At 53.6% G+C, this 26,982-nt stretch overlaps 2 protein-coding genes and 1 long non-coding RNA gene across 19 annotated transcripts in view; 1 reads left to right on the top strand and 2 right to left on the bottom strand.

Moving 5' to 3' along the window:
* Window positions 1–1,311: 1,311 nt before the first annotated feature.
* Fance (FA complementation group E) lies at window positions 1,312–18,422 on the bottom strand. 13 transcript variants are annotated; one of them, NM_001191718.1, is given in 11 exon segments: window positions 1,312–1,624; window positions 4,262–4,387; window positions 6,578–6,644; window positions 8,411–8,489; window positions 8,668–8,791; window positions 9,138–9,281; window positions 9,511–9,576; window positions 9,823–9,867; window positions 10,456–11,056; window positions 12,099–12,387; window positions 18,413–18,422. In NM_001191718.1, coding segments are annotated over 11 exon segments (1,653 nt in total). In that variant the 3' UTR covers window positions 1,312–1,522.
* LOC120098961 (uncharacterized) lies at window positions 10,897–21,857 on the top strand. Its single transcript, XR_015645619.1, has 3 exons — window positions 10,897–11,072; window positions 20,952–21,139; window positions 21,230–21,857. It is a non-coding gene; the product is annotated as an uncharacterized LOC120098961 (long non-coding RNA).
* A 1,865-nt stretch (window positions 21,858–23,722) lies between these two features.
* Window positions 23,723–26,982, bottom strand: part of Ppard (peroxisome proliferator-activated receptor delta) — a 65,419-nt gene continuing 62,159 nt past the window's right edge. For 4 of the 5 annotated variants that reach the window (XM_087596967.1, XM_087596964.1, XM_087596965.1 and 1 more), the window contains 3 exons: window positions 26,736–26,938; window positions 26,181–26,631; window positions 23,728–25,675 (listed from right to left, as the gene is read on the bottom strand). In XM_087596967.1, the coding sequence (XP_087453093.1) occupies window positions 25,428–25,675; window positions 26,181–26,631; window positions 26,736–26,938 (902 nt within the window). In that variant the 3' untranslated portion in view covers window positions 23,728–25,427. 5 annotated transcript variants of the gene reach the window in all.

Genomic DNA, 26,982 nt, shown 5'->3' with positions numbered 1-26,982 from the left:
AGCAGGTTCGCGCCAGGGTCAGAGTGGAGTTAAGTGGCAGGCAGGTTGGAGCTTCGAGTGCCACTCACACTGGAAAGAGACGTTTGTCCCTTACGCATCGTTCCCCTTGCCTCTGTACCCTGCATCGTCTCCTTCTCAGAAACCAGACTTTCTCACTGGACTGGCCTCCCTCCCTCCTCCCCTCCCTGCGTCAGGGGATTCAGGACTTCAGAGGAAGCTGTGGTCTGAGAAGTACCCAGAGACCTCTGTTCCCCACCCACTGCAGGGCTAAGGTAGGAGGATGTTGTCCCTGAACTTTCTTGGGCTAATTCAGTCACGTCAGTGTGGTGAACTTTTGTTTCTTTGTGTACCCCCGACTCTCTTAGAATTTGCTGCCCTTGAATTAGAGATCCACTGGCCTCTATCTCCTGAGTTCCGGGCTTAAAGTGTGCGCCACCATGCCCAGCTGTGTGCTAAATCTTTTTTTTTTTGAGTGAGGTACTTGCTCAGGTCTGTGGAAAGACAGATGTCAGACAGGTCTGCAGCAGGCACCCCTGCTCCCCTTTCAGCCCACGGTAGGCTAGACAATCCTCAGATCCCAGCTCAAATGTTAGCTGCAGCTGAAGACGGAGCTCAGTGGTACAGCATCAGCCTAACAGGCGTAAGACTCCGGTGTCTGGCTGGAGAGATGGGTCACTGGTTAGAGCACTGACTGCTCTTCCAGAGGTCCTGAGTTCAAATCCCAGCAACCACATGGCAGTTCACAACCACCCGTAATGGGATCCGATGCCCTCTTCTGGTGTGTTTGAGGACAGCCACAATGTAGTCATATATAATAAATAAATCTGTAAAAAAAAAAAAAAAAAAGACTCTGGTGTCCAGGACCAGCTTTAAAACAAAGTCATGGGTCCCGAGGCCTTGATGTGACGGGAGGGGTGAGGGAGTGAAGGGGGTTCAGGTGCCTATACCTAATGGGAAAGTGCGCCCGTCTAAGAACACAGGTGCTGGTTTTGAAGTTCATCTATCTGACATGTGTACCCTCTGGGACACAAACATGCCCCCGCACACAGGTGGAGGTCAGAGGACAACCTGGGGTGCCAGTCCTTGCCTTCCATTTTGTCTCATAGTAAGCTGTTAACGCAGTTTTGGGGGAGTCTCCTGCCCCCACCTCCAGCCACCTCTCAGCTGCACCCACAAACGTTTTTGAGACAGGATCTCTCTCACATAGCTTAGGCTGGCCTCAAACGCTGTGCAGTTGAAGATGACCTTGAACTCCTGGTCCTCCTGCCTCCCTCTACCTGATGGCTGGGATGACAGGGGTGAGCCACCCGGTGTGGATGAATTGTCTTCTCTTTATTAAGAACCATTACAGAATTACTCAGTTCAGAAGGGGGTCACAACACACACATGAGCACGAAAGATTCCCGCTCATCCTCCACCGGCCCTGGATCGAGATGTTGTCAGGAGTGGAGGAGCAGCCAGGGCCTCCTCTCTGCTCTCTGTGGAGACAAGATGGCCCCTGCACAGCCTGGGGTGTGGGTGGTCAGCGGGCCAGATGTCTCAGGGCTGCCTGCAGGGACTTCTTCAGGAAGGTGGCGTTGGGCTCTAGGGCCACAGCCAGGTCCAGACTCTGCTGCTGTGAGATCTGGAGAGAAGGAATCAGGTCAGGACTGCAGCAGCCGGGTCTCCCCATCTCCTCAGCACTCCACTGTTAGGGAGGAGAACGGAAGGAGGCGGACAGGCGCCTGAGTCACCGAAACTTTCTGCCTCTGGAGGTGAAGCCAGCGCCAGGAGGGCCTGGAGCCATCAGCTGTGGAGCTCGAAGCAGACCCGGCCGCTAGATGGGTTTCAGGTGTGATTCACCCACACTCACGACCCTCCCGGGCTACAGATAAGGAGAGATGTTGGGGCCCTCCTCAGACCCTGCTCGCTCTCTCTCTCTCTCTCTCTCTCTCTCACTCTGTCTCTCTCTCTGTCTCTCTCTGTCTCTCTCTCTCTCTGTCTCTCTCTCTCTGGCCTGTTCCTATGTCCTCTACGGGGCTCGGAATCCGCACCTCCATTCTCCAACCCCCACTCCTCAAAGAAGACGGGCGGAGTCCTGATGCCTCTGGCGGATAGCCCTTCTTCCGGGATCCAGAGAGGTCTGTGGAGGACCCAGAGGCCCCACAGCACACACACAGCGGTTCAGACTCCACTTCAACAGGTGACCTGCATGACGGCCCATCTTGGCTGTCAAGCTCACACAGCTGGGTGAAGAGGGAGCCTCCGCTGAGGCACTGCCTCTGTCACGCCGCCTGTGGGGCATTTTTGTGTTGCCGGGTAACTTATGAGGGCTCAGCCTACCATGGGCAGTGCTACCCCTGACCAGGGGGTCCTGGATTGTATAAAAAAGAGCAGGCTGAACCCAGTATAGTGGCTCAGCCTTTAACCCCACCTCAGGAGGCAAAGGCAGTCGAGTTTGAGGCCAACCAGGTCAGCACAGAGGATTCAGGGCAGCCTGGTCTACACAGAGGTCAGGCTAGCCAAAGGTACAGAATCTAACAAGCAGGAAGCCCTGGGTTCCATCCCCAGCACTGCAGAAACCAGGCCATCCTAGTGTACCCATGTGACCTAGCACTCAGGAGCTGCAGACAGGAGGATCAGATGTTCAAGGCCATTTGGGCTGCATAGCAAATCGAAGGCCACCCTGAGCTACCTGAGATCTTGTCTACATGAAGAGCTCCCTAGCCCATGACCCACACAGGGCCTTCAGGACAGGCCGAGAAGCCTGGGCCAGTGAGCTGGCTCAGAGGTGAGGGAAGCTTGCTGACGAGCTTGGCCACCTGGGTTTGACCTCAGGACCCACGTAGTGGAAAGAGAAAACAAACTTCTGAAATTTGTCCTCTGGCCCCCTACAAGTGCACACACAAACTACATAGATTAAAGCGCAATTTTAAAAATTAGAACCAGGGGCTGGAGAGACCATCCCACATTTAAAATCACTTGCTGCTCCTCTAGAGAAACCAGATTTGGTTCCCAGCACCCACACTCCCACACTCTTAACTCCAGTTTCAGGTAATCTGATGCCCTCTTCTGGCCTCCATGGGCACTGCATGCACGTGGTACACAGATACATGGAGGGAGGGAGGGAGGGGGAGAGAGAGAGAGAGAGAGAGAGAGAGAGAGAGAGAGAGAGAGAGAGAGAGAGAGAGCGCACCCATACAGGGATATCTAAAAAATAAATAAATACATTGGGGTTAAACATAAATCTGGGCACATGTGTCTGACTTGCGACCCGGGTTTAGGAGACGGGGGTTCCCTAAGCTCACTGGTCCGTCAGCCTGGCCAGGCAGAGAGCTCCAGGTCTGCTGGAAACAGGCTCTCACACTGTTGGCTCCTGGCTACCTGCAGATCCCCAGGAAGGTCGGTTCTGGCTTACACTGCATCCCTTGCAAGGAACAGCGTTCTACCGGCTCCAGCCAGTGGCCATTTTGGGCGTTTTGGGATGGGAGCGAACCTCTCCTATAACATGGACTGGCCTTGAATTTGCTATGTACAGAGCTTGGCTTTGAACACATCCTTTTTTAAAAAAGAGAGAGAAAAGAGAGAGCCTCATATATTCAAGGCTGGCCTTGAACGTCTGATCTTCCTGCCACCTCAGTGCTAGGATTTTATGCCCCTGCCCCAATATCCAATTTACAAAGATTGAGCCCAGGACTTTGTCTAAGCTAGACCAGCACCAGTAGAGCTATATCCCTAGCCCTCCCCACTTTTTTTTTTGGAGCTGGGGACCGAACCCAGGGCCTTGCGCTTCCTAGGTAAGCGCTCTACCACTGAGCTAAATCCCCAGCCCCCCCACTTTTTATTATTATTACTATTTTCTTTTGGGGGGGGGAGTTCCTACATAGCCCCGGCTATCCTGGAACCCACTATGTAAACCAGGCCGGCCTCAAACTCAAGAGATCCTCCTGCCCCTGCCTCCCGAGTGCTTAGACTAAAGGTGTTCACTACCATGTCTAGCTTCCTTTATTTATTTTTGCATATCCCAGACTGGCCTTGAACTTAGAGCAAGTCCCCTGCCTCAGCCTGCTCCATGCATTCACCACCCCCAGTCATAATCCCCAACAAGGCTTGGCTGCCCCCCTCCATTGTCACCAAATGCCTGTGCGAGGCTCCTCCCGGGCATGAGCTGGAGACAGGGACAGCTCAAGGGGAAGGCCAGCAAGCTGGGCTCTTGTAACTTCCCCATGCCCCACATACTAGTGGGGAGCTCCCAGCTGGACGAGCCCCTGTCGACACTCACGCTGGCCTGGTACTTGGTCATCACCGTCAGCATCAGCTTGGCATAGGCCATGGAGGTGGTGGCTGCCGGCCCCTCTTTGCAGAGCCTCTGCATCAAGACACTGAAGAGCTCCGAGGTCATCTCCACCTGCATGCAATGGGACGTGGGACAGCGTCACAGGACGGCGTCAACCCCAAGCTCTCTGTCTCCTAGCAGGTGTCTCCTAACAGAGTGCTCTAGAATGTTCCTCCATAAACCCAAGTGTTATAAGTCTTGGTCCCAGGGCAAGGTGTTGGGAGGTGGGGTTTGTCTAAAGGTGGTAACCTGGCCCGTTCTCTCTCTGCTTCTCGGCTGCCATTACCAGAGCAGCCTATCTGTCACACATTCTTTCTACCATGATGGGCCTCACAGAAGTCTAGGAGCAATGGAGCCAACAACAGATAGAAGCCTCTGAACTGTGGACACAAGCCAGCTTTTCTTCCTGTTTACCTTAGGTATTTGTCATGGTAAGAGAAAGCTAACACACCAAGCTGTCTCCACAACTGGACACCACAGCTCAACCAAACACTGAGGAGGAGATAAGGAGCTAGCACGAGCTAGCATGAGCTAGCAGGTGCAGGTCTTACAGAACAGCAACCGCCCTCGCAGAGGCTCAATCAGGGCCACCGGGAGCCGGCGACTCTAGTGTGCCTCAGTAGTTGAAGTCTGATGGAAGCCAGGCTGCGGTGAGGTTCTGAGGAAGCACCGCCAGTCTTCAGGCTAACGGAAGACCGCCAGCATCAGGCAGCGGTCAGATAACGGAGGACCACTAACAGTCAGCACTTCACGCTCCACATCTTGAAATCTCCCCACACCGTCTCTACTCTCAGAGAAGGAGGCTCGGGCATAAGTGGCCGCGGTCAGCCACTGTGACGCTGCTCCATCTTTTATCTGCCAACTTGATGGACTGAGAATCGCCGTAGGAACACACCTCTGGGTGTGTCTGAGGGCATCCCCGGCAGGGTTCCATTAAAGGAAGGTCCTCCTTGAATCTAGGAGCCGCCATCCCACGGGCTGGGGACCCTAGCGGAATGAGCCCGGGGTCCACCTCTTTGCTTTCTGAGTGTGGACGCAGTGTAACCGGCAGCCTCAGCCTCCTGCCCCAAGCCCCTCTCAACATGACAGGCTGTACCCTTAAACTGGGAGCCAAAACCAAGCCTTCCATCTTCAACTTGACTCTGGGAAGTATTTTATCACAGCAAGAAGGATAGCTGACGGGGCTGGGGATTTAGCTCAGTGGTAGAGCGCTTACCTAGGAAGCGCAAGGCCCTGGGTTCGGTCCCCAGCTCCAAAAAAAAGAACCATGGGAGAGGCCAGGAATGGTGCTGTAACCAATAATCCGAGGACTCGGGGCAGGAGCCCAAGGTCGTGTCTATATGGTAAGTTCAAGGGCCGTCTGGACTACATGAGAACCTGTCACAAATGACGATGACGACGATGATGACGATGACATAATGACTGAGAATTTTTGGTGGCAATTAGAAAAATGCCAAAATATACCACTAAAAGACAATAGGGCTGAGGACGTGGCTATGTTGATGGAGCCTATGGCCGGCATACATGGAGCCCCGGGTTCAGGATCTGGTATCACATAAACTATGGCATGGTATGGAGAGATGGCTCAGCGGTTAGAGCACTGGTTGCTCTTCCAGAGGTCCTGAGTTCAATTCCGAGCAACCACATGGTGGCTCACAACCATCTGTAACGGGATCTGATGCCCTCTGCTGGCACACAGGCATACATGCCGGCGGAATGCTGTATAGATAATAAGTAAATCTCAAAAGACAAAATAAAACATAACTCTAAAAAAAAAAAAAAAATACGGCACGGTAATGTATAGCATGGAGTTAAACTCCAGGCAGACACACAAAAAGCAGGTACACAGGGCCAGTTTAAAGCCTGCTGTCTAAGCAGCAAAATGTGAGCGCTGACCTAACTGGGTGCTGTTTCTCTGAACCAGGGAGCCTGAGTCTGATGCCTGGGACAGAGTCAGAGAGTTTTTAAAGTTGTGACTCTAACCTGTGATCTTCTGTGGTGTGGCACCTGTAGTCCCGGCATGAGGAAGAATGACCAGGAGTTCAAGGTCACCCTCCACCACACGGGGGTTCTAGGCCAACCTGGGCTGCATGAGAAAGGAGACGCCAGCCCTAAAGCAGGTACTACTACAAGACAGGGCTAGCTGACCACGAGTCAGCTGTCTGTCCCTGCCTGCATCTGCAGGGCCTTCTGTCACTATCAGCGACACAGGTATAAGGCAGCGGCCTGCTTGCCTAACCCTGAAACCCAGAGCCTACCCACCTGCCGCTCCAGGAGCGCCTGCAACACCAGGAACGTCTCTTCCCTCCAGGCCAGCTCCAGGACCTGCCTGCACAGAAGACACCATTAAGGTCACCATGTGGTTGCTGGGATTTGAACTCAGGACCTCTGGAAGAGCAGTCAGTACTCTTAACCCCTAAGCCATCTTTCTAGCTCCCTGGCTTTTGATTTTCTTTGTTTGTATGTTTTCCCCCTTTGATAAAAAGACTCAACAACAATGCTAGGTGCTCTAACACTCAGGAGGCAGAGGCAGATGGATCTCAGAGGCCAGCCTGGTCTACAGAGTGAGTTTCAGGACAGCCAAGGCTACACAGAGAAACCCTGTTTTAGATAACCAAAATGGCTGGCTTGGAACTCAAAGCAATCCTCCTGCCTCACTTCCTCCTGAGTGCTGAAATTTGACACAGGAGCCAGCACCATTTGTGGTTTACGTCTGCTGTGGGACCTGGTTTCCTATTTATTTCGGCTGCGCTCATCCGGGGTCCACCACGTGGGTTCTAAGAGTCAGACCCACAGGGTGGGTCTTGGTGGCGAGCACTGTTATCTGCTGAGTCCTCGGTCCAGCCTGACTTGGTGCTTAGCTTGCTTCTAAGAATTTTATTCTTTTTAATTGCGTGTGGCTGCGTGAGTTCAGGAGACCAGGAAGGTGACTGGTGTCAGAGGCCCTGGAGCTAAAGTCACAGGCAGCTGTGAGCCACCTGCTGTGGATGCTGGGCGGCAAACAGCTCTTCTGCAAGAACAGCAAACTCTCAGGTGCTTGACTGTCCACCCCCCCCTCGCCCCTAGATCTGTGTACCCCAGGCTGGCCCCATGCTTGCCATGTAGTCAAGACTAGTCTCAAACTCCTCATCCTCCTGCCTCTACTTCCCAAGGGAGAGATTACACGCCTATACCACTAACGCCCAGCCATTCTTTGAGTCTACTGCCTAAATTTAATCCTGACTTTGAGCACTTAAACACTAGAGATGTTTTATGTATTTCTGTGTTGGGACTCACACGTGCTCTCCCACTGAGCAACACCATGTACGTTGGATGTCCGACTTTCTGTGAACTCACGGTAGCTACTATCTGTCACACAGACTACCTGGAAAAACCCCACAGAGCGACTACCAGACTCAGAGTCAAGGAGCGAGGAGGTCAGGCCTGTGTGCCTTGCAATCCCAGCACGTGGGAGATCATAGATAGTGGGAGTTCAAGGCTAGCCTCAGCTACAAAGTTATGCTCAAGGCCAGTCTGGGCTACGTGAAACCCTGCTTCAAAAAATAAATAATATAAATAAACCAATAAGCGTGAGCGTTATTTAGTTAATAAACAAGGTCAAGACTGAGCTCACGCCTGACTCTGGCAGCAGGGTTTTTTCTAACATTATTTATATGAGCACACCGTCACTGTCCTCAGACACACCAGAAGAGGGCATCGGATCCCATGACAGATGGTTGTGAGCCACCATGTGGTTGCTGGGAATTGAACTCAGGACCTCTGGGAGAGCAGTCAGTGCTCTTAACTGCTGAGACATCTTTCTGGCTCTCTGGCAGCGTTCTTTTTTTTTTTTTTCTTTTCTTTTTTTTTCGGAGCTGGGGACCGAACCCAGGACCTTGCACTTCCTAGGCAAGCGCTCTACCACTGAGCCAAATCCCCAACCCCTCTGGCAGCGTTCTTAACCACTGCAGCCAATCCTAGCTAAGCTGAGCTACTTCTCAGAGGGACCACCCAATATGGGCCCAGAGAAAAGGGCACCAGGCAGGTTTAGAGCCCAGTGCCATGGTGGGCGTGCATCCCTGTGTGCATGCAGGGTATCAAAGTCTGTACACTTACCCCAGAATCTGGACCTGCATGTCTGGCTCCAAGGACTCATCCTTTAAGAGGGAACACAGTAACTCCATCTGCACAGGACCTGGGCCAGAGACAGGAGGGGAGAGGGCTGGGGAGGGCGGGAGAAGGCTGCGAGGGCCAGGATGCCCGATGTCGGGGAGGGAACTGGTTACCGCACTGAACCCCCAACTCCCAGAAGGTCCCTTGGGGTGAAGTGTGCTGGGCACGGAGTGTGGGCCTGGGGCTGGCTCTGCACGCACCTATGCCTGGGTCCTGGAACAAGGGACAGAGGACAGCCCTGCAGACAGCGTAGGTGTACTTGGCACAGAAGGAGGTGAGGGCAGCTCTGAGAAGCCTGGAGGCGGAGGATGGCAGGGAGAGGATCTAGTCACAAGGGAGGGGACAAAGTCACATCTTCCCTTCAGGACCGTTTTATCCCGCTATCCGTGTTTTGGAGGAGAAGCCACGTGTCTGTATCTAGGATCACACTGGCTCCCATCCGGGGCCCAGGCTGTAAGAAACTACAGGTATGGGGTTGGGGATTTAGCTCAGTGGTAGAACGCGGCCCTGGGTTCAGTCCCCAGCTCCGAAAAAAAAAAAAAAAAGAAAGAAACTACAGGTACAAGGGCCTAGAGACAGAAGCCCACCTCTCTGCCCCTCTCCCAACCCCATTCCCGAGGACTCAGAGGATCCCCACTGCCCCTGGCCTTCTGGTGCCCCCTGTGCCCACCCGGTCAAGAAAGAGGCTCCTGGCCAGCACAGAGGCATTGCTGATGCTGAGGGCTGGGGTGAGACCCAGCAGGCGGCTGCAGAGCTGCAGGAGGCCTCCGTCCGGGAGCTGGGGCAGTTGTAGCTGGCTGCATAGCGACTCCATCTGGGTGGGGAACACCAAGGACTCTCAGCTGCCTCGGCTAGGCTGCAAGCCCAATGGGCAACGGAAAGGGGCAGGCAAGGACGTGAGGGAGGCTATGCAGCACAGAGCAGGGGAGACGCTACAGTGGGGGGAGCCGGCTCATGGTAACCCTCCCAGCGAGGCAGAGAATGTTCCCAGAGAGGGGAGAATGCTCGAGGCTGAGGTGACCTCAGGGCAGGGCCTGTCTCACCTGGCTGGGACTACATTCGTGAAGAAACTGCAGGTCCACTGGGGGCTCCTCCAGCCCCTCCAGCCCCTGGGAAGGCAAATCCTCCATGAGGACCGGCAGAGCGCTTGCTCACAGAGGCTACTCTTGGAAGGCAGTCCCAGAGGACCTCATCGAGGCATGACAGCCTATCCAAACTCGGCCCTGGACTGTCTGTCGGATCTCCCTCCTATCCAGCCCCATGCCAGGCTCCATGATCCAGGGCTTCCCTGGGCATGGCTACGGTACAGAGAGAAGCCAGAAGAAGGGCCGTGGTGGATGGGGAGGGCCGGTCACCTCCTGCAAGGCCTTCAGCAGCTGCCGCAGCCTGGGCACCTGGTCCTGCGGAAGAGAGCACAGTCATGGAAGGCTGACCGGTACTGCAGCAGGGCCCCTCCGCTCCCCACTCTGGGCTGCTGACAATCGCCAATCCCCACGCAGACTCTAGCTCTGCGAGACCCAGCGCCCTCTCCTGGCCTCCACAGGCACCGCATGCATGTGGTACGCACAAGGACAAGCAGGCACTCACTTAAAACCTCTCAAGGGAGCATGAGCACAGACCAACGGGAGCCGCCCAGAGGCAATTCAGAAGAAGCAGTTAGGTGCCTGACACCTTGAAGGCCTGTGTGACGCCCCGCCCACTGCTGTCTTGGCACCTAACCTCAATGGGGTCGGTAGACCGGGTATGGGCTGGCTGGCTTTTGGCGTGACTCACACCACCAGGCAGAGCAGCAGGAGCTGAACCCTTCCACCCCACATCCTAGATCCTCAGGACAGGTGCTTCCTGCTCCTAGTAACTCCCTCCCCAACCCCATCAGTTTGGGGAGGGGAAGCCACACTCCCCCCACAACCCACCCCTCATCCCCGGATCACGTACTACAGAGAGGACCCTGCTGGAAAATGCATCTCAGTCAGCTTCCCAACCAATACCTGGACAACTTTGGGGAGCTCCACACTCTTAGCTGGACTCTCGGCCTCTGCTACGCCCGGGCGAGCCTCCGGAGCCTCGACTTCAGTATCAGGCAACACGCCTCCTGCATCTGACTCTGATTCCGAAGACTCTGGCTTGGGTCTCTCTTCCTTTCTTTCCACCACCTCTTCCTGTTCCTCCTCACAACCCCGGAACCTTTTAGGGGATCTCTCTAACTCAGGGCCGGCAGTCTCTCCCTCGGTCCTTTTCCTCCGTTTCCCAGAAAGCTGTGAGAGTCTGCCCTCTGGTTCAGGATCAGAACCCAGGGCCGGTTTCAGCCCCCTCCCACCTTGGCCCAGCCGCCCACACAGGTCCCGGAGATGTGACTGACAGCTTCCGGTCAATGGGGAGGATCCCTCCACAGAGACTCCAAGCCCCACATCCCTTTGCAGCAGCTCCCTGAGGGCGTGGAGCCAGGCATCAGAGGTAGATGCTGTGCCCTGCTGATCAAGCTGCAGCACAGAGCGGAGGCCGCTTTCGGGTAAAGAGGATCGAACAGCCAGCAGCAAGGACATCAGGTTCTTCCGGCATACTCCAGGCAACCGTAGCAACAGTGGCGTCCTAAGAACAATCAAAGGTTTGTTTTCTGAGGTGAGGGGTTCTCACTATGTAATCCAGGCTGGCCTTGACCCCTCAAACCCCGTGTCAGGGTTCTTATCACACAGAGGTGCCTGGCATATGAGGATAATAGAGGAAAAAATTATATATGCACATTATATATATATATACATTATATACATATATACTATATATGTGTGTGTATATATTATATATATATATATATATATTATATATTATATATATAGTGACAGGGTTTCTCTGTATAGCCTGGCTGCCCTGGAACTCCCTCTACAGGCCAGGCTGACCTCAAACTCACAAGAGCTCTGTAAGCCTCTAGTTTTGCTGGCCTGTGCAGCCTAGGCTTCCAACCTGAAACAATCTTCCTGTCTCAGCTTCCTGAAATTAGACGTAGGGCCTGTATTTTTTTTTTTTTTTTTGGTTCTTTTTTTCGGAGCTGGGGACCGAACCCAGGGCCTTGCGCTTCCTAGGCAAGCGCTCTACCACTGAGCTAAATCCCCAACCCCAGGGCCTGTATTTTTAACACAGGTGTCCACTTGACATAAGTACACCTGTATTGGAGAGACACATTATTATTATTATTATTATTATTATTAATTTTTTTTACTGTTTTTTGACAGGATCTTTCTATGTCACCCTGGCTGGTCTTGAACTCATGCCTCTGCCTACCGAGTAGCGTTATTACCAGCGTGCAACACTACAACACGCCTTTTATTCTTCTTATGAGATAGAGTCTCATTCTGCTGCCCTAGAACTCGAGAGGTGCGCTCGCCTATGCCTCCTGAATGCTGGAGTTAGAGCCATGCACTCGGCAACTGGAGAGGGAAGCAAGCAAACAAAATCAGTCTGCACTTAGAATTCTGCCTGACAAAATGGGTGTCCAGGGTTGGCGCGCACACTTGTAATCCCTATCACCGAGGGAATGGCTGCAGCAGTTCGAGTCTAACCTGGGCTACGTGGAACCCTGATTTAATTACTCAATTAAGCAGGAGGGAAGCGGCGGGGACCACGGGCGGGGACTCACAGTTCCAGGCGGCCATCTGGGCCCCGCACTTCGGGCTCTGCGCGGCCCAGCGCCTCCAGGAAGCTATCCCAAGGGAAGTGCTCAGCGCGGCGGCCCAAGGTGCGCAGAACCCCTAGCCCGCGCCGCGCACCCTCGGGTCCGGCCTGCAGCGCCTGCAGGAGGAGACGGGCGGGGGCCTCCAGGGTCGCCCATGGCGTCGCCCTGGCCGAGGCCACGGCGTCCGACACTGGCCTCGCCAGCGGAGAGCCGAGGCGGGGCGGCGGACAGGACACTCGGGGTCGGAGCGCCCCTCAGCCCGCGAAAAGAAACCTGGCAACGAGGTAACCCGCAAACCTAGAGTAGAGTCCGAAGGGGCGGGGCCTGGACATCCGGGCGGGACCGGAAGGGGCGTGATCATCGGGAAGGGACCCGAGCAACTAACCAGACCTGTAAGAGAGCGTTCAGGAATGGGGCGGGGCGTTGGGCGGGACGAAGGCCTCCGGAAGTAGCTTAACCCTCTGCAAAGGAAGAGAAACCCGAGAAGGGGCGGGGCCAACGACTGGAGCCAATCTGGTCGGTGCTTGATGGAGGGGCTGTACTGCTGTCAAATCTTATTCCTCCTCCACGTCTTTTTTAAAAAAGATTATACTGTCGCTGTCTTCAGGCACACCAGAAGAGGGCACTAGATCCCACTGCAGATGACTGTGAGCCACCATGTGGTTGCTGGGAATTGAACTCAGACCTCTGGAAGAGCAGTCAGTGCTTTTAACCTCTGAGCCACCTCTTCAGCTCAGCTCTCCACGTCTTTTTTTAATGTTTGTTTTTTAAACTTATTTTACGTGTGTGGGTGATTTGCTTGTATGTATGCAAACGTACCATGTCTGGTGCCCGCGGAGGCCAGAAGAGGGCGTGGGATGCCCTGGGAACGGAGTTAGAGATTGTGGGATCCTCTGCAAGAGCAGCTAATACTTTTTTTTTTTTTTTTTTTTTGCAGCTAATACTCTTAACTGCCGAGCCATCCCTCCTGCTTCGTTTCCATTTTTATTTTTTCTGTGTATGTGTGTGCCTGGATATATCTATGTGGACCACATGTTTGCAGGAGCCCGGGAGGTCAGAAGAGAAAATAAAATTCTTTGAAACTTGAGTTACAGGCAGTTGAGACAGCACGCACATGCTGGGAAACCTCAGTACAGTTAGCACCCTTAACCACTAAGCCATCTCTAGTTCCTATTCCTTTACATTTTTATCTTTAATCATGTATACGGGGTGTACGTGTATGTGTGGTTGGGGGACATCTGTATATGTATATGGTTGTGTATGTGTCCGAACCCTGGTCCTCTGTGAGACAGCAATGTGGCCTCTTAACTGATGCGGCATCTCCCCAGCCACAAATTATCAAATATTTTGACTGTGACAGTTACTTTCAGGAAAAATAAAAAAGGTAGATAAATGCCTTATAATGGGATGACCAGGCAAGATGAATCCCATAAAGTCCAGGTCAGCAAGCCTGTAGGGAGGTCACTGGTCACTGCAGGCAGAGAAGAAACAGGGCAATGGCCCTAGGGCTGCAGTATGGCTGGAGAGGGGATCAGAGAGGTCACCAGGCTTGGGGTCACACAGAGGACATTGGCTTTCTGCTCTGAATAGCATGGGAAGCCACGGCAGTTTTTTTTTTTTTTTAACTGATTTTGATTTGAGCCAAACTATTTATTTATTTCCAAGGAATGAGTTGGGAAAGATAAGGTCTTTACTGATTCAGAAATGGGGAGAAAAGGCAAAAAGACAAAACAAACAAAAAACAAAACAAAACAAAAAAACCACCAACAACAAAAAACCTAACAACTTTCTTCTAGTTACCTTTTCTGCAGTAAGTAGACTGGAGCAGATTTCTGGTGTTCCAGGGAAGAGCTGTGGAGGATGTGGACCCTAAGAAGTACAGTGGGGACCAGACAACCTACCACGTCCCTCCCTCAAGCCGCTACTTTGACCTCGCTCCCTGAGGTTTCGCATTTGAGTCATCTGGGTAGAAGTGGGGCAGAGTTCTAAACCTGGTTCAGGTTTCCAGGTTCAGAGAGGTCCAGGATGGTATCCCCACCCTCTGAGGAAGGTACAGGGCAGTCTCTCAGAGGCTGAGGAAAGCAGATGGCCCCTGAGGACTGGGGCTAAAAATGTAGTCTTCAGACAGCGTGGGACAGACAGCTCAGTTGTATCTTACTGGTTTTCTTCCAAAATCCTTCTACAAAAATGGTAAAGTTTAAAAATTCAGAAACTTGGGGTTGGGGATTTAGCTCAGTGGTAGAGCGCTTGCCTAGTAAGCGCAAGGCCCTGGGTTCGGTCCCCAGCTCAAAAAAAAAAAAATATTGAAAAAAAAAATTCAGAAACTTGTAAAGCAGATAAGGACCGTTCCTCACCTTGGGACTCTCCCCATCCCAACACCCATGCCTCCCTCCCTGATCCCACCACAAGGTGGGAAACTTCAGCTCACAGGGGTGGAGGGTTTACAGCAAATCCCCGAAGGGATACCAGTCACCACTAAGATTTCCCACCCAGCAGGTCCCTCCCCTCCCCTGTTCTTTCTTTCTTCTAAAGATTCATTTGTTTTATGTATGTGAGTACACTGTAGCTGTCTGCAGACACACCAGAAGAGGGCATCAGACCCCATCACAGATGGCTGTGAGCCACCATGTGGTTGCTGGGATTTCAACTCAAGACCTCTGGAAGAGCAGTCAGCGCTCTTAACCGCTGAGCCATCTAGCCCCCTCCCCTGTTCTTTTTTAATTAATTAATTAATTAGTTAGTTAATTTTTACACTCCAGATTTTATTCCCCTCCCAGTCCATCCCCCGCCCTCCCCTGTTCTTTCAAGCAGCTCTGTTCAACTGAAAGATAAGGTAAGAACACATCCCCCTTCCCCCACACCCTTCCCCCAAGTACAGGATCAAGGCCGGGGCACAGTCTGGGAAGAGCACGTCTTTCTCCAGCTTGCTGGTCTCTGGGAACCATGTTTGGCCCCAACACCATAAAATAGAAAGAAAACCCCAGGAGCCTTTGGCTTTAACCACAGCTGATTGGGAACAGACTCACAGTGAGAGGTCGGGCAGGCTGGACACAGCACAATATTGTCACATCGGGGCAGATAGACATCGTCTACACTGCTCACGTAATTACACGCATTACATTTATGGTGGGTATTTTAAAAATACTGGTTCTCATGTGAACTAGGCTGCCTGCCAACTTGATGTGTCTCTGAGGATGACCTGGAACTTCTGAGCTTCCTGCCTTCACCTCCCAAGTACTGGGATTACAGGTGTGTGCCCACACTCCCAGCAAGGAGCAAACGGAGGGCTTGTGCCTGCCGGGCTAGCATACTGACTGAAGCCCCAGCCTCATGGATATTGTATTACTTTTCTATTGCTGTGATAAAACACCATGACTGGGGGCTGGGGATGGCTCAGTGTTTATGAGCATCAGCTGTTCTTCCAGAGGACCGCAGTTCAATTCCCACCAACCTCATGACAGGCAGCTCACAACTGTCTGTGACCCCTGTTCCAGAGGATCTAGCAGCTCCTCCCAGGCAGGCAGGCAGGCAGGCAGAAGGCCGATGCACAGAAAAATAAAGAACTCTTTAAACCACAACACCAGGACCAAAACAACTCAAAACAAGAAAGAGCTTAAACTACAAGAGCAAGCAGATAGCATGGGAGCTGCAACTTGGCTTTGAACCCTCAAAGCTGGTCCCCGCTGACATACTCCCTCCATCAAGGCCACGCTTCCTACACCTATTTAAATAGTGACACTAACTGGGGACCAGTGGCCATGAACTCAGGGGGCAACTGGTGTAGGTAAACTCAGTCAGATTTGAAAAAGTCGTGGCGGTGGTTTTATCCCCCTGAAAACCAGATTTGGCTGAAAAGCGGCAAAAGGAGAGGTGGACAATCCGCTTCAAGCCGTGTTCTTCCAGGAGAAAAAGGGGTCTCAAGTCTGGCGGGTGATGCTCTCCAGATCATAGACGGTACCAAAGCACATGCTGTTCGTGGGAAGAGGCGAGGATCCACCCCATCCGCCTTGTAGGGTTGGCGTTTATTACCACCGTCTTCCAGCAGGCGGCAGTGGAGCGCCTTAATGGATACCCTACTAGAATGCTGTCTGAGGCAGCGGAGCGGGAACCTTTTTCAACGAATTTTTACTAGTAACATACAAGGACAGGACCCTCAGCTGTGCCTCTGGAGCCAACTGAGGACAGTGTATTGGGCTTCGGGTGGCCTTAGCAAGGTACAGCTGCCGGCTGATGGATGTTGAGTGATCAGGCCAGAGTAGGCTGAGGACACTTGTGGTCAGCCTTAGGGAGGCCAGCCAGGGTCACTAGCGCACGGAGAGGTTTGTCACAGAAGCCTTCTTTCCTTAAACCCACGGCAATCTGGGCCCTTCTCACTCCCCACATACCCCTTACAGACACGGGGTCCTCGGAGTACCCAGGTGGCGGCCAAAATTCCTCAAAACAACTGTGCTTTTCCTCTTTCAAAAACTACCGGCAGGATGGCTCCATCGGGCGGCCCCTTGGGAGCCCTCGGGTTTCCCTTTCCTGGCCCCTACGTGACACCAGCCACGTCAACACCTGTGCTGGAAGCTTCGAGTGACTTCTGTTTTTGTTATGTTTTGAGACAGGCTGTCATTATGTAGCTGGAACTTGCTGTGTAGATCAAACTGTCCTCGAGCTCTGCCTGCTTCTCTGTGCCTTCTAAGACCTGGGATTAAAGGTGCACACCCACACATCTGTCTTTCTCTTTTTAATGTTTTGGTTTAATCGTTTGAGACACGGTGTCCTGTTGCTCAGGCTGACCTCAAACTTGCCATGTCGCCAAGGATGTCATTGAATTTCTACCCTTCCTGCCTCCTCCATTTGGATATTGGGATTGGGGCTGTGCATCATGCCTCCCTGGTATGTGTGTGTGGTCATGGAATCCAGAGCCTCATGGGAACTATGCCAGCATTCTACCGACCGAGCCCCACCCCCAGCACTGAAGATTTTTGTTTTCTCTCTCTCTCTCTCTCTCTCTCTCTCTCTCTCTCTCTCTCTCTCTCTCTCTCCCTTTCCTCCCTCCCTCCATTCTTTTGAAGATTTACTCTTTTTTTTTTTTTGGTTCTTTTTTTCGGAGCTGGGGATCGAACCCAGGGCCTTGCGCTTCCTAGGCAAGCGCTCTACCACTGAGCTAAATCCCCAGCCCCGAAGATTTACTCTTTATGTGTGTTTTGCCTGTATGTATATCCAGGTACCACTTGTGTGCCTAGCGTCTGCTGAGGCCGGAAGAAGGTGTTGGAATCCCCAGTACAGACAGTTGTGAGCCACCATGTGGGTTTGTGGAATCGAACCTGGGTCTTCTAGAAGGGTACTAAGTGGTTTCCTTTTAAAGCATCTTTTTAAAAAAATTTATTTATTATATGTAAGTACAACATAGCTTTCTTAAGACATACCCGAAGAGAGCATCAGATCCCATTACAGATGGTTGTGAGCCACCATGTGGTTGTTGGGATTTGGACTTCCTCTGGAAGAGCAGTCAGTGCTCTAACCACTGATCCATCCCTCCAGCCCAAGCGTTCTTAAACACGGAGCCATATAGAGAAGCCATCTAGATTTAGATTTTTTTCTTTTTCTCCCCTCCCCCCTATAAAGGAGCTATTCCTCCCCTGCCTCCCTCCTCCCTCCTTTTTTTTTTTTTTTTTTTTTAATTAGACAGGGTTTCTCTTTGCAGCCCTAGTGTCCTGGAACTCACTCTGTAGACCAGGCTGGCCTCGAACTCACAGAGATCCGCTTGCCTCTGCCTCCATTCCGAGCACTGGAATCAGTGGTGTGCACGCCACCACTGCCAGGTTCGAGCCCCACGGGTCTCTTAAGTGTTCCTCCACCTCACCTTTTGGTCTTTCAGGTCTCCTCTTCCCTCTGAGTTCCTTTCCTCTTTGTCCCTCCTTGTGCCAGCTTGGACCTGAACACTGGGGTTTATGTCCCATTTGCTTCCTCAAGTTACTTAGATTGTGCCTCAGTTTCTTCTTCCATAGTTTGAGGAGACGAAGGCTCCTCACCTCACCCGACAATGATAGGTGAACCCCTCCCTTTGCCCCCCACCCCACAGGCTCTCATCCCAGTCCTCCGGTGCTGGGCTTGACAGACCTTCCAGAACCTTCCAACTGGGATACAAGTAACCGGTGACACTCACCTTAACCCCGGTCTGCCTGTGGCACCCTTATCTTCTTCTCCTCCCAGAAGGCCCTGCTTTCCCTCCGGCATTCCCTGGGGAGTTCCTCCTTCCCATCTACACTTGCTTTTCCTCAGTCACTGACCAGGTGCCATGGTGGTTCATAGGCAGTCCAGGGAGCAATGAGGTATCTGTGTGCGGGTACCTCAGGCAGTGGGTGTGGTTGGGCAAGATGCCAAAGGTCCACCTTTTGTCTGCACCGATGCCAAACACTGAATTCTGGCTGTTGTTCCACTGTGGCCACAGGGTGGCTCAGAAGCTCTCCCAAATACAGTCCTGATACAGCCTCCGGTGGCACAAAATGGTCTTAGCATCCTAGAGGGCCAGCGTGCCCCGCCATGTCACCTGACCTCAGGGTGTCCTGCTTCTCAGAGTTGAGGCTTCGCTATGGGGTATTGAGCTCCTGTGTGAGGTCTGACTGGGCTTGATGCTCCTGGGAGGGGCTGCGGTCCCTGTCAGCTTTTTGCTCACTCAGGTGACATCTACAGAGAGCCAACTGCATGTAGGATTTTGCAGTAACCTTAGCTGTAGCCCAGGCCCTGCCCTGGGGGGGGTGGGGTCTTGGGAATCTCTCAAATACCCACCATGCACCCTCCAGTTCCGTGCCCGTTACCTATGAGTAATCACAGTGTTCTGTATCCATAGGTGTTCAGAGCCTAAAATACACTTACTTAGCCTAAAGGAAGACCAAAACATTTTATGTTGTTTGAATTAGTTGATAACACTGCACATATAATTTTGATCCATGAGACTATGTAAAATACTTTTGTGAGTGGTTGAGATGGGGTCTTGTGCAGCCCAATATGGCCCAAAGTCAAAGCAACCTTCATATCTTAGCTCTCTTGAGTCCTCAGGTTACAGGCGTGAGGCACCACGCCCAACTACAGGGAAATTATTTTTAACCATTTTAAAGGTATCTTTCAAATGTGCTGGGCACTGGTAGTGTATGCCTTTAATCCCAGCACTAGGGAGGCAGAGGCAGGAGGATCCCAGAGTTCAGGGCCAGCCTGGTCTACAGAGTGAGCTCCAGGACAGCCAGGGCTACAGAGAGAAACCCTGTCTCAAAAGGACAAACAAAAAAAGGTACCATGTGGGACTGGAGGGATGTCTCAGTGGTTAGGAGCACATCCTGCTTCACGGAGGATCTGGGCTTAGTTCCAGCACTCAGGTCTACAACTGTTTGTCACTCTTGACTCCCACACCGTAAGATCCAAAGCCCTTTCCGAGATCACAAATAAATAGCTATTCATTAAGACTCTTCCCCACAAAAGTACTTTTTGCAGGGACTGGTGGTACATGCCTATAAATGCGGCACTCAGGAGGCTGAGGCAGAAGGCCTGAGTTTGAGGCCAGCCTGGGCTACAATAGCAAGGTCCAGGCTAGACCATGTCTCAGAAATCTACAACAAGGGTTAGAGCACTGGCTGCTCTTGCAGAGGACTTGGGTTTTAGGTCCCAGCCCGCCCCTCATGGTGGCTCACAATAATCTGTGACTCCAGTTCCAGTGAATCCGACCACTTCTTTTGGCTTTCAAAGGCACCAGGCATACAAATGGTGCACAGGCATTCGTGCAGCAAGCAGCCATACACATAAACAAGAAAGCAAACAAACAAACAAGTGATGGTTTCTGCCAGCATGGCCCCCATAGGCTCATAGGTCTGTGTGCTTGGTCACTGGGGGTGGGCTTTGAGGTTTCAAAAGCCCATACCACTCCCAGTTAGCACACTCTCTCTCCCTCCCCCTCCCTCCCCTCCCCCTCTCCCCATCTCTCCCTCCCCTATCCCCTCTGTCCCCCTTCTCTTACCCTCCCCTCTCTCCCCCTCTTTCTTCCCCTCCCTCCTTCTCTCCCCCCTCCCCCTCCTTCTCCCCCTCCCTCCTCTCCCCCTCCCCCTTCTTCTCCCCCTCCTTCCTCCTCTCCCCCTCCCCTTTCCCCCCTCCCCCCTCTCCCTTCCCCCTTCTTTGCCTCTTGCATGTGGCTAAGATGTGAACTTTCAGCCACTGCCCCAGCGCCACCCCTGCCTGCTGTACCCCAAGTGCCCCCCCCCAGTCAGCTCTTATTGATCAGGCTGGCTGGCGTGGGGGATGGGGCGCTGCTGGGAAAGATTTGTAAGTCAGTCTCTGTCAGTCCATCCCATCTCCTCCCCCATCCTGTGCCCCACCCTGCCCCCTAGCTAGACACTAAACCCAGGACCTCGCTGCTAGGTGAACACTCTGCTTCACTACTAAGCTCAACTTCAGATAATAAAGCTAGAGGCAGAGGCTGAGTAGTCAGAGGTGGCAGGTGACCTGGGCCTGGGAAGGCAGCAGCAGCAGCAGCAGCAGCAGCAGCAGCAGCAGCAGCAGCAGCAAGGGAAGCAGAGAGGCTGGAACAGAGTCAGTCAGAAGCCATCAGGGCTGGGCGTGCCATCAGTCGGGAGGGCACTGAGAGATGTGGTTGGTGAGAGGAGGGCCAGAGAGAGTACCAGGCCAGCCCCTAGTTGTTACAATCAAAAGCCCAAACTTAGTCTGGACCACGTTCTCCTGACCTTTCCTGACCCTGGGCAGGAAGGGAGCACCCGGATCTCTCGTAGTAAACATCCTTTTGAGTTTTTGGCCTCTTACCCACCCGGTCTGCTTTTCCTCCAGCTTAGAAACCCACAGATCTCAACCTGTACTCGCAGCTCTCCTTCTGCCCAAACCTCAGCTCTTCTGGGAGAACTGATGGCTTCCGGGTGTTATTGGCAAATGAATTTGTACTGAAGTGTGAATGTCTGATAGAAAGCCCTAGTGGTCTGGTGAAGCCCAGACGACAAAAGAACGGGGAGAGAAGGAAGGTAAGTGGAGCAGACCTGAGCTAGCCCACAATTGGCTGGGTAACCTTGGCATGTTCCTTCCCACTCTGGGCTCTTTCTTTTCCTCTGCAGCAAGGAAGTTGTTCTTCCCAGATGGACTCAAAGTTCCTAAGGGGTCCAGCTCGCAACAGCCAGATTGGACCCCAAGTAATTTTACAGCCCTCCAGAGCTTCTCTGAGATCCAGACCCACCCTCTATGGTTGCTGGGAACAGGGGCTACTGTTCCTGATACAGCTGCTGCCCCTGGACCATGGCGTCTATCCCAGTTGCTGCCCTGGTGGGAAGCCGGCAGGGACATTCAGGTAGAACCGTCATCCCACAAAACCTGAGGAGGGAAGGAACCTCAGACAGCCACTCCCACCCTTCCCAACACCCCTGCCCCCAGTCTCAGGCCTAAAGGAAGAGTTTGGGGTCTCTAGGTAAATCCCGGAAGACTCCAAGGATCTTGAGAAGTGGGGTGACCTAAGGTTGGTTATGAAGCCTTGGGACCCAGGATTGAGGGCACGTACTGCTGAGGCCTGCTGGGAAGCTATACTGCATGAGGTGTGTCAAGTACAGTGGAGTTAAGTATAGAATTCATGCTGAGGGGGTTGGGGATTTAGCTCAGTGGTAGAGCACTTGGCTAGGAAGCACAAGGCCCTGGGTTCGGTCCCCAGCTCCGGAAAAAAAGAACAAAAAAAAAAAAAAAAAAAAAAAGAATTCATGCTGAGCTGCTCCAGGAAGCCCTGGGGACCTGGCCTCTCATCCAGGTGACTGGCCTGGTGTCTCCTTATCAATGAAATCGGTTTGCTATTCGGACCACAAGTAATTAGAATATTACCAGTGCCCCAGGCTCTGATCAATCCAGACACTCGAGGTTGGATAGCCAGTCTGCCAGTTAGAGTCTCTCTGGAGTGATCGAGGTTAAACCAGGAGGTATAAATAGTCTTGGTTCCCACACCGCGCCTGTGGAAACACCTATGGCATGGGAGTTACTGGGAGCCAGTGTCTCTGTGGCCCTTGGGAAGGATCTCAGGTAGATGCTGTGCCTCCCACATGGGGCTGGCCAGCATCCCTTGAGCCCCATTAAGAAGTAACAGAAAAGGACAAAGGAGGGGGTGACTTTCCTCACCAGAATTCCCGACAGGTTCCCATCTTGGTGAGTCCCTCCTCACTGAGGATCCCAGTTCCCTGAGTGGGGTTCTGCTTGGTTCCATGCTGCTTACGGTGGCCACTCCTTCCCTGGGGGAGATGCCAGGCAGCCTAGCTGGGTACAGAGACTCTGGTCCCTGATGAGCTTTCTCCATGGGGAACCCGGGCTGCCCAGAGATTCTGGAAGGTGGTCAGGGACTTTCCTCCCTGAGGTAAACAATCTGTTGTGTAAGTTCTTCTCAGCTGGGAACCTGTGGTCCTCTGGGGTGGTGGAGAGGGCGGCGCAGTGAAGTCATGGCTGAACAACGCTTAGCACTCCCAGCTGAACATGAGCTCCCAGCAGGGGAAGAACCAAGGCCCGGGGCAAAGAGACCCGATGTGAGCTAGGTCAAGGTGCTTCTGGACCCTTGGTTCCCCACATCCTCTCTGCGCTATGTGCCATTACGGATGCTGAAGGGAAGGACCGTGACCTCTACTCTGACTTAGTCTAAGGTTCGACTCCCACTGGGCTTCTGGAAGCCAGCAATGATGGGCAGGGCTGGACCACCCTGGTTAGTGTAGAAGACAAGGCAAAAGTGAGCAGATCCAATGAGGACTCGGTCAGGTAAAAACTGCACGTTTTAGAAACTATTAGGATTGAAAGGATCTCACTATATAGCCCTGGTTGGCCTAGAACTCTATGTAGACCAGGTTGGCCTGATCTGCCTGCCTCTGCCTTCTGAGTGCTGGGATTAAAGGCCTGTGTCACAGTACCCAACTCTGGCTGCTCCTGCAAAGGACTCTGGCTCACAACTGTCAACTCCAGGTCCAGGGGATCCGACACCCCCTTCGGGCCTCCAAGGGCACCAGAGATCCAAATGGTGAGCAGGAATACTGCCGAATGTGTAAAGATTAAAATTACATACTTCTTGGAGGCTGGAGAGATGGCTCAGTGGTTAAGAGCACTGACTGCTCTTCCAGAGGACCTGAGTTCAATTCCCAGCAACCACATGGTGACTCACAACCATCTGTAATGAGATCTTCTGTAAAGTCTTCTTCTGGTATGTAAGGGGGCCACAAGCAAGATGGCTCCGTGGGTAAAGGCATTTGCCACTAAGTCTGATGACTTTAATTAATTCAAGCCCTAGGGCCCACATGGTGGGAGCAGAGAACAGAACTCCAGGAAGTGGTCCTAGGACTCACACACCCTGACCACACTTCAGACTGAGGAGCTCGATGGCCACCTTCCCCTAGCTCCACAGAAAATGAGGGAGAGGGAAGTCCCGGTCTTTTGGCACATGGCCACTTGAGGCCCCGGCCTCAGAGCCTCTAAGGGTCCTTCCTCCCCCAGGAGCCTTCAGAACAGAACCCAGGCCAGCACTAGGAGCTCTGGCTACGAAAGAGGTGTCCCCTTTGCCCTCAGAATGGCATGAAGAACTCAGGTGGCTTCGAGTCAACTCTTAAATACTTACTTCCCATTTATTTAAAGTTCCATCAGTCTGTATACACTATTTATATTAAAAACACAGGAAGCTGGGGCTCCTAGCAAAAATATACATTTCAGTTTGGAGACTTCGGACCCTGAGAGGAGCTGCGTCCTCAGCACCAGACCTGGGGGAGGGGGCAGGGCAGGGCACGCAGCTCCAGCACAGCCTGGGCCTCACAGGGAAGACCCCAAGGCCTGATCAGCAGAGGTGAGGGACAGGGAGTGTGCTAGCATGGAGTAATCTGGCAGGAGCCTACACTGGGCTTGTCCCCTCTCCAAGCCACAGAGGACCAGACGGAGACCCAGGATGTCAGGCCTGGAAGCCAAGGCGTCCAATGCTTTCCGGGTGGGCCTCGGCAGGATCTGCTGGGCTGGGCCCAGCCCTCGGACTCAGGGGAGCCTGGAGGGGGCCTGGGCAGAGTATGGGAGCACCCAGCAAGCTTCACTGGAAGCAGCAGCTGGGAGCTGGTGACCAGTCAGGCAGAAAAGAGATGGCTGGGGGCTGGGGATTTAGCTCAGTGGTAGAGCGCTTACCTAGGAAGCGCAAGGCCCTGGGTTCGGTCCCCAGCTCCGGAAAAAAAAGAACCAAAAAAAAGAAAAGAGATGGCTGTGGAGCTGCTGGTATGTGGGAGCAGGAAAGGGGAAGCGGGAGGGGGGAGGGGAGAGGGGACAGTGTCGGGGGAGCCCTGGCAAACTCTGCCTGTGAGCTGGCAGGGGTGACCTGGCAGGCCATCCCTACCTGCTCACAGACCATCAATTCTAGGAACAGGGCCATAGCTGTACCCCAGAGGCCTTGGGGAGGGCACAGTAGGGGCTCTGTGGTGACAGAGGTGAGCCGGTGTCATGGTTACACCAAGGCAGCTGCAGTGGGCAGGTGTGTCAGCGTCTCCCGGGAGAAGAAAGAACAGCTATGGCCAGTTCCTGGTACTGGGTTCTGCCAGCCTGGATGCTGCTACAGAGGAGGGGAGGGGCACTGATGGGGGCCGCCCCCTCGCTGTGTAGCTTCTAACCCTGACCCAACCCTGAGTCCCAGCATCAGAACTAAGTGTGCTGCTGCTCCTTCTGGCCAATCTCTACACCCCTTCCCTTCAGTGGGGCTGTTGGACCCCTGCGGAGGGGACAACTCCAGGGCAGCACAAGGGCCATCAGTGACAATGGCCTAGAACACAGGCAGGAAGAAAGGAGAGTGTCAGAGTGAGAGTGGGGTGCCTAGGGTTCAGACAGCCTGGGATGGCAGTCAGTCCAGGCAAGTTTCTTGGAAAGTCGGACTCAGAGAGAACATAGTGTTTCTTTGGATGGCTCATGTCCTTGAAGAGGGGACAGAGACAGGCAGGGCCGGGCCAGTGCAGGCCTCACTGCTTCTAGGCTGCTGGTGAGCGGACTAATGGGCTCACTGGCGTGAATCAGACAGATGTGGGGACAGGCGGGGAGGCGCAGGATGCTAGAGAAGGCCAGGTGGAGGAGCAAGGGTGCTGGGGAGACAGCATGAACAGGAAGTGCTGGGGAGAACCGGGTGCCGAGGGCGGGCGGAGAGGGTGAGAGTCTGGGCCGTGTCTGGAGTGTTGTGAGTGGGCTCTAGCTGCGTGGGCTGTGGCCAGTGCCTGTGGGCGGGTCCTCTGAACAGTCCGTGGCTGGGCCCAGCGGAGCCTGCGGGAGGCTGGGCTGCGTGCAGCCTTAGTACATGTCCTTGTAGATCTCCTGGAGCAGGGGGTGCAGCAAGGTCTCACTCTCCGTCTTCTTCAGCCACTGCATCATCTGCGCGTGTTCAGTGACCAGCTGCCGCAGGTCGGCCATTTTCTGCAGCAGCTTGGGGAAGAGGTACTGGCTGTCGGGGTGGTTGACCTGCAGATGGAATTCTAGAGCCTGCAGGATGGTGTCCTGGATGGCTTCCACCTGTGGCACGTTCATGAGGCCTGGCCGGTCTGTGGGGACAAAGGGTATGAGTAGCATCGCTCTGTCCCTAGCCCCACCCCTGGGTACCATCCATCCATGGTGTTCTGACCAGTTGTTTTTCCTGATCTAGCAGGACTGTGTGATTCCTGGCTATGACACCTGGTACCCGGATTCAGATCCTGCCTCTGTGGGAGAGCATCCTGGTGGCTCTGGCCTGAGGTGAGCTCTATGCCCTATGGATGAACAGGCTTACCTGTGTATTATATCGGACTAGAAACATGTGAAAGCAATACAGACATTTCTCCACTACCCACAAATGGTGCATCTCTTCTCCCCACACCCCAGGACTGGGGACTGGACTCAGGGCCTCCCGCTTGCTAGCCTAGCATTCAGCCACTGATAGACAACCCCAGCAAGGTCAACATCTCTGTGCGGCTGTCTGTCCCACAGGACACAGCTGGTTCTGCACATGTGCCCTGTGCTACACTGTCTGCGGTCAGGCCTGGTCCCCTGCAGCGAGGCCTTCCCCCTCACCTCCGCACAGAATGATGGCGGCAATGAAAAGGGCCAGATCACTGTCGTCCAGCTCCAGAGCATTGAACTTGACAGCAAACTCGAACTTGGGCTCAATGATGTCACTGAAGGGCTTGCGGATACTGCGCAAGAACTCATGGGTGACGAAGCCACTGCCGTTGGCCACCAGCAGTCCGTCTTTGTTGACAATGGAGGCCAGCATGGCAAAGATGGCCTCATGCACGCCGTACTTGAGGAGGGTCACCTGGTCGTTGAGGAAGAGGCTGCTGAAGTTGGGGATGTTCTTGGCGAACTCGGTGAGCTCCCGCACTGTCTCCACGGTGGTGGACTGGCAGCGGTAGAACACATGCACGCTGATCTCGTTGTAGGGCGGCGGCCCGTTCACCAGCTGCTTCCACACCAGGCCCTTCTCTGCCTGCCACAGCGTCTCAATGTCGTGGATGATGAAGGGCTGAAAACCAGGCCCATCAGAGGCCAGGCCTGGGGAAGGGCAGGGGCCCCGCCCTCGTGTCCCCTGAACCCCACCTCATGGCCGGGCTGGCCAGCGACACTCACTGCGTTATGGCTGGACTTGCCAGTGAGGATGCTCCGGGCCTTCTTTTTGGTCATGTTGAAGTTTTTCAGGTAGGCATTGTAGATGTGCTTGGAGAAGGCCTTCAGGTCGGCCAGCTGGGGGTTTTGCTGGCATCCCTCGCTGGCCGTCAGCCCCGCCACCAGCTTCCTCTTCTCGGCCTCCGGCATCCTTCCAAAGCGGATAGCTGCATAGGGGGTGGGGGCCAGTCATGGGGGAGCTGCCAGGGGC

The sequence above is a fragment of the Rattus norvegicus genome, chromosome 20 (genome assembly GCF_021556685.1).
Source record: "Rattus norvegicus strain SHRSP/BbbUtx chromosome 20, alternate assembly SHRSP_T2T, whole genome shotgun sequence".
NCBI classification, from domain to species: Eukaryota; Metazoa; Chordata; class Mammalia; order Rodentia; family Muridae; genus Rattus; species Rattus norvegicus.
This window is presented reverse-complemented; position numbering and strand designations above follow the sequence as displayed.